Genomic DNA, 6564 nt, shown 5'->3' with positions numbered 1-6564 from the left:
AATAAAATATTAAAAAAATATAACATATAAAATAAAACCATAAAAAATATACACCATATTAAATAAAACTATTAACAAGTAAAATTAAAATTATTTATTTGACAATTAAATAAATATTTTTTTACAATTTTAAAAAATTAGAAACCAAAATAAAATAACCATAAAAAAATTTAAAACTTTTATAAAAAAACAAAACGAAAAAAATTTCAATTTTTTTAAAAAAAATAGTTTTATAACTTTGAAGTCTTACAAGCAAAACAAAAGTTATGACTTTAAAGTCGTAAATTTTTTTTTAATAGAAGTCGTGAAATTATTTATGATTTTAGTTTAAAAAAATTTAATTGAAGTCGTAAAATTATTTATGATTTCAGTTAAAATAAAAAAGGAAGTCGTAAAAGGTGTTATAACTTTTAACTCAAAAGTCGTAACACGAGACGTCGTAACACCTGTTACGAGTTACCTCCTTTTGGGAAATTATTTAAAACTGACCCCAATTGAAAAAAAAAAGCAAAATAGCCCCCTATTGGTAAAAAAAAACCCAATACATGACATGGAGTCATTAAATCAAGTGTCTTTACAATGTGTCTACATAGATTAGGGTTGTAAAATTTCCCTCATATAAAAGGTCAACAAATATATCACGTCAATTCTCACAGATAAAAAAAAATATCATATATGATAAGAGATGTAATTAGATAATTATGTAAAAATAAAAAAAATCTTATTTTATCTTATATTATTATTATTAGAGGAAGAGCGGTCTTCTATGTTTCTTAAAACTTTTTAAATAATAAAAAAGTAAAAGTTAAATACCATTAATAAAAAATAATAGAATAAAAAAATAATATAAAAATAGTGAGAAGTTAATATAAATTAAAAGAAAAATTTAAATTGAAGAAATAATTTAAAGGTAAAATTATTTAATGAAAGTAAAGAGTAGTTATTGAGTGATTATCTAATTTGATTAGTGATCAGATTTAAACTCTATAATTAAAGATGGTTAGCTATTGTTATTATTTTAATATTATTAAAAATAAAGATAAAATGATCTTAAAAAATATAGAGATGAAAAACAGTTACATGAAATTGTATATCCTTGGTATAAATTTTTATTTTCCTTAAATTAAAGGTAATTGGAAATTCCGAATAATGAATAAACCTACCTCATCTATAAATACCGAAAACGCAGAAGATTTTCTCTTCGCTGCGGTAGTTGGCTCTCTCTCTTTCTCTCATAAAAACACTCCGAGTACAAAGACCCTCTCTCCTCTCCTCTTTGCATTCGAGTGAAAGAAGCGAAGAAAAAGAAACATGTCAGACGCGTTCTGCAGCGACTGCAAGAGGCAGACGGAGGTGGTGTTCGACCACTCCGCCGGCGACACGGTGTGCTCGGAGTGCGGCCTCGTCCTCGAATCCCACTCCATCGACGAGACCTCCGAGTGGCGCACCTTCGCCAACGAGTCCGGCGACAACGACCCCAACCGTGTCGGTGGGCCCTCCAATCCCCTCCTCACCGACGGAGGCCTCTCGACCGTCATCGCCAAGCCCAACGGCGGCGGCGGTGGCGAGTTCCTCTCCTCCTCCCTCGGCCGCTGGCAGAACCGCGGCTCCAACCCCGATCGCGCCCTCATCCAAGCCTTCAAGACCATCGCCACCATGTCCGATAGGTCCGTTCCTCACCTAGGGTTACAATCCAGATCGGATTGAAACTAAAAGGAATTGAAAAGAAAAAAATTGTGATAGGAGTGATGATGATGATCGCGGCTTTGTTAATTGATGTGGACTAACTAATGTGGCTTTGCGAGATAAATTTTTTTAAAAAAGATTAATGTTGTTTTTTGATGCAAGTTTTTATTTAATTTTTTTTGTGAAATGTAATTGTTTGTAATGTTTATGATTGAGGGATTGACTGATGAGGTTGATGGTTTTTCAGGTTGGGACTAGTTGCGACCATCAAGGTATGTCTTGTGATTGTTTGTTTTTTGTTTTTTGTTTTACTTTTTCTTAGGAATGTCTTGTATAGGACAGTTTTGTTTTGCTTTCTTTAGCCTCTCTTTTTGTTTTTGGGTTATTATTATTATTACTACTACTACCGGACAAGGTTCTTGAAGCTGCGTATTTGTTTGTGTCTAATGTGTATAACGATTGTTGTGGGTGAGGTTTGAACCTCAAGTGCAAAGCTTGCTGAAGTTGTGTTGTGAGCCATTTGGGTGTGCAGAATGATATGGGGGTTTAATTTGTGGGAGCTTGTGTCTTGTAAGTTTGTTTTTGAGAAGCCAAAGGAATAATATATATATATATATATATATATATATATATATATATATATATATATATATATATATATATATATATATATATAATTCCATAAACACAAGACGTGTCTGATGGAAGGCACAGGAATATCTCAGTTACAAAATCCACCTAAAAATCAAATACGGAATATTCCTATATCAGAGCCTAGAACCAATACACTAGGCTATAAACATGCTTCTCAAAAAACCAGAGGAAGATATCCTCCCAACACTATGAAAGTGCACGACTGCATATAATGCACATAGTGAACAAACCCCTACAAGTAATCAGCAACCTTCCCATCCAGGCCAATACAACATGCATACCCTCTAACATGTACAGACCACTAAAACAGAAACCAGGAGAATTGCTTTAATGTTAGCTTCACATGTAGAGACCAATTGTATAATGATACTTTAAAGTCCTGTACCTTTACTCTAGCCCACATCCTCGACCTAAGCTTAACCATATCAAAGACATGATCTGTACTTTTTGGCGTATCACCGAAAATGACATCATTCCGATGTATCCCAATATACCACAAAAACCAACGCCATATTGATAAGATTTACTGTGAAGTTTAGTGAAATAAGCAGGAATGAAGGAGATGACGGGAGAGTCACAAAACTGCGTGTATTTGTATCCACTGCATATGATTGTTGTGATTAGGATTAAGGTTTGGATCTTAAATCAAAAGTTTGCTGAAATTGTATTGTATCCTAATGAGTCACACGTTGAATTTGTGTGGAGGTTAGAGAGGTCATTGCACAGGGGGATACTGTGCCTTAAGTTGTGTAGCTGTATGTTTGAAGGCTATTTTGGTGAAAAATAAGCAGTTGCATTGTTTATAAGAGGACATTTATTTGCATCCCTCATTTGTGTCAGGTTTGATTACAAAACAATTTTCATTTACTTGCATATCTGTATGCATTGCATGTGATCATTACTATTGGCTTAGGCTTACAAGCTTTGAATGCAAAGTTTATTGAAACTGAAATTGTACCATCCACCTAATTGTATAGTGTGCTTTTTGGCACCTCTTGCCTCATGGCATTAAAATCTTCTTCTAGGCCAGGGGCATTTCTTGTGCTCCTTGTTCATGATGCTTGATCCATGGAACAGAAGTATTCAGAGCCCAATATAAGTCTACTTTTGGAAAAATGAGTGGGTTTAAACTGAAGGTTTTTCCTGAATTTGTTGGCATGCTGTTTGAAATAAAGATATCTGTAAAGCAATAGTATGGATTTGTAAATTCATGTGGAAAAAGGATTTGATCATGTTTTGGCAGCCCTCATGTCTTGTCAAGCTTCTCAGTTTATAATCCTTTCGTTGTCTCGATTTAATCTTGAGACCTTCATTTTAATTTTTCTTTCTTATCTTCTACTTTAGTTTTAAAATAAGTTCACTTATGTTATTTCTTACAATTGCTGTGAAGGATCGGGCAAATGAGATATATAAGAGGGTTGAAGATCAAAAGTCTAGTAGAGGAAGAAATCAAGATGCTTTATTGGCTGCTTGTCTCTACATCGCTTGCCGACAAGAAGACAAACCTCGTACTGTAAAGGGTACTGCTTATGATTCTTTTAACATCTGGATGCTTCCCTTTATCTTTCTGTATATAAATGAGCTTCCCTGAACCTATGGATTTCAACTAGAAATTTGCTCTGTTGCCAATGGGGCCACAAAGAAGGAAATTGGCCGAGCAAAAGAATACATAGTAAAACAACTGGGTTTGGAGAATGGTAATGCTGTGGAGATGGGTACAATACATGCAGGGGACTTTATGGTGAGATTTCTTTATTGACTTCAAGCATATCTTGTTATTTTGGTCCGCATATTTGTGAAGCCAATTCGTCTAAAGTTTGACTATATTTCATTAATGTCACTGACAATATTTTGATCTCAAACTTCAGAGGCGATTCTGTTCTAATCTTTGTATGAATAATCAAGCTGTTAAAGCTGCTCAGGAAGCTGTGCAGAAATCAGAAGAATTTGATATAAGGTATATTTAGTCTTTAGCTCATATCTCTTTTGAATAGACTGCTCATTGCTGAATTCTGGTTTGTCATATCGATTACACTTTGATACTAGTATGAATGTCTAGTTACTACCAAACACTTATTTTTCTGTGTGAAACTTGGTGCCAACAGTTGACACACTAAAGTGTGTTAGTGATACTATGAAATTAGGATATTAACTTAAACTTAGGGTATAATTTATCATCTAAATTACTGATTAGCTATCGTATAAAACTTCCCTGTTTTCCTTGGAGAACAAGGTCAAAGGTTAGATTATGGATTAGAAACCTGCAGGTTTTACATGATGATTGCACTGGGTGAGAAGTGGAAACTGAGGAATCGGTGGCATGTGTGTAAGAAGTGGGAACTCTTAGGATTGCTATGAAAAAATAGCATATGTTTTTGCATCAAGTGGAAACTGAGGAGGATGTAGCATTCATTGAAGAAGTCAAGACCGAGAGGGTTGTATTGCATATACCATGTAGTGCGTGCCAACTTGATTTGGATTTTAATGGCCTAAATAATTGCATTGCCCTCTGCATGTGTAATCCAATCCAAGTTGTTTTAGCTTTCATCATTTTCAGAGAAATATGGTATTATGATTATTTTCTGATGATACTAATAACATCTTTCTTTATTTGTCAGGAGGAGTCCCATATCAATTGCTGCAGCAGTTATATACATCATAACTCAGCTTTCTGATGATAAGAAGCCTCTCAAAGGTTTGTGACACTCAATTCCTTGGTTAAGGCATGGAGGACAAAATATGTGAATGGGATTTTTGTTTGTCTCTTAAATTTCATTTTTTAAGGCAGAAGTTTAAAATTAGATATGAAATGAGTATCTTAATCCAAATTCCCACGGATAGATAAACTCCTCTCGTTGCTATGCTATTTCATTCATGTGTCTGGTTCTGACATCTTGCCTTAATGCAGATATATCACTTGCCACAGGCGTTGCAGAAGGAACAATTAGGAACTCCTACAAGGATCTTTATCCTCATGTTTCCAAAATAATACCAAATTGGTATGCTAAGGAGGAGGATTTAAAGAACCTTTGCAGCCCTTGAATTGTAGAGCAGAATATTACCATCCATATTAACAATTTACAAGTTATAATGTCATTAGAGCATTCTGTTTCAGATGTAACTGAACTGGTTATTACAAATCAAAGTGCCGTTTTTATTCATTGCCGTCGATCGCACCATTTTTTAAACCCTCCTAATTTGAGTACTCGTTGGGAGCAAGCAACATACAATGTATGAATTTCTTGATTATGGTAAAACATCAGAGTTATTTTTTGCTGTCATCGCTTCTTGATATGGATCATTGATTGGTTGTAGTTCTGTACATTGCGTTGAGCATTTCAAAACGTGGTTAACCTGAGTCTGCATTAAAGTCAATTAGGCTTGAAACTTTCATGTTTATTTTTGTACCATGCTGTGAACATATTGGAAGCTATTCCTTTGGAATGGGGATGACAAGCGGGTTTCTATTTGTGCACCCAGTAAAATTGTTGGTGCACCTAACATTTTAAGTGAAGTGGCAAAAATGCTTTTACTTAAAATTTTAAAAAGTTATCTCTCTCCCTCTCTAGTTCTCCTTCTCTGTTTTTGCCGTGCCTCCTTTCGTGCTGCCAATGAGTGTCTCCACTGTTGATGTTGACTTCTGAGCATCATCTCCATCGTCGCTTCGTTGTGTCTACGGATTGAAAATTCGTATGGATTATACGGATTGAAAATTCGTATGGATTATACGGATTGACAATCTCTATAATCCTTGGCTTAAACGGATTAACATTTCATGGATTGAAAATTCATATAATGTGTATGTATATTTAATTTTTTTAATTTATTAATTTATAATTAAATATTGTTGTTTATTTTAATGTGTTTTTATTTAATTAATTATATTTTTTTTTAAGTTGGTTTTTAATAATTAATATTTTCAATACCTAAATAATTTAAGAAATTAGTTTATTAAAAAATGTGTGAATATTTTTGTTTTTTTAAATATAAGCAATTTAATAATATTTGATATTTGAAATAGTTATTTATAATTTTTTTAAATATCATTAATTCCAAATTTTTATAAGTATATATTTTAGAAATTAGTTTAACTAGAAAATATAAATTTGTAGATGATAATTTTTGTTTATTGATATAGTCATATAAATATTATTACGCTAATATTATTAAATATTTATATAAATAGTCTTTGGAAGTATAAATATATTTTTTTTCATTTGTTTA

At 33.0% G+C, this 6564-nt stretch overlaps 1 protein-coding gene across 1 annotated transcript; it reads left to right on the top strand.

Moving 5' to 3' along the window:
* Positions 1 to 1188: 1188 nt before the first annotated feature.
* Positions 1189 to 5621, top strand: LOC114372104 (transcription initiation factor IIB). Its single transcript, XM_028329509.1, has 7 exons — positions 1189 to 1667; positions 1934 to 1958; positions 3731 to 3860; positions 3951 to 4081; positions 4209 to 4297; positions 4959 to 5035; positions 5249 to 5621. Exons 1-7 carry the CDS (start codon positions 1312 to 1314, stop codon positions 5380 to 5382), a joined length of 942 nt encoding a protein of 313 aa, XP_028185310.1. The 5' UTR covers positions 1189 to 1311; the 3' UTR covers positions 5383 to 5621.
* The last annotated feature ends 943 nt before the right edge of the window (positions 5622 to 6564 follow it).

This window comes from Glycine soja, chromosome 10, assembly GCF_004193775.1.
Source record: "Glycine soja cultivar W05 chromosome 10, ASM419377v2, whole genome shotgun sequence".
Taxonomy (NCBI): Eukaryota; Viridiplantae; Streptophyta; class Magnoliopsida; order Fabales; family Fabaceae; genus Glycine; species Glycine soja.
Note: the sequence above shows the minus strand (reverse complement) of the source record. Positions and strands in the feature narration are given on the sequence as shown.

Bases quoted from the DNA above. Each gene is read 5' to 3' on its own strand.
- LOC114372104 (XM_028329509.1), top strand. From the start codon at position 1,312: ATGTCAGACGCGTTCTGCAGCGACTGCAAGAGGCAGACGGAGGTGGTG. The intron at 1,668-1,933 runs GTCCGTTCCTCA...ATGGTTTTTCAG, and splicing joins ATCGCCACCATGTCCGATAG to GTTGGGACTAGTTGCGACCA. The intron at 1,959-3,730 runs GTATGTCTTGTG...ATTGCTGTGAAG, and splicing joins GACTAGTTGCGACCATCAAG to GATCGGGCAAATGAGATATA.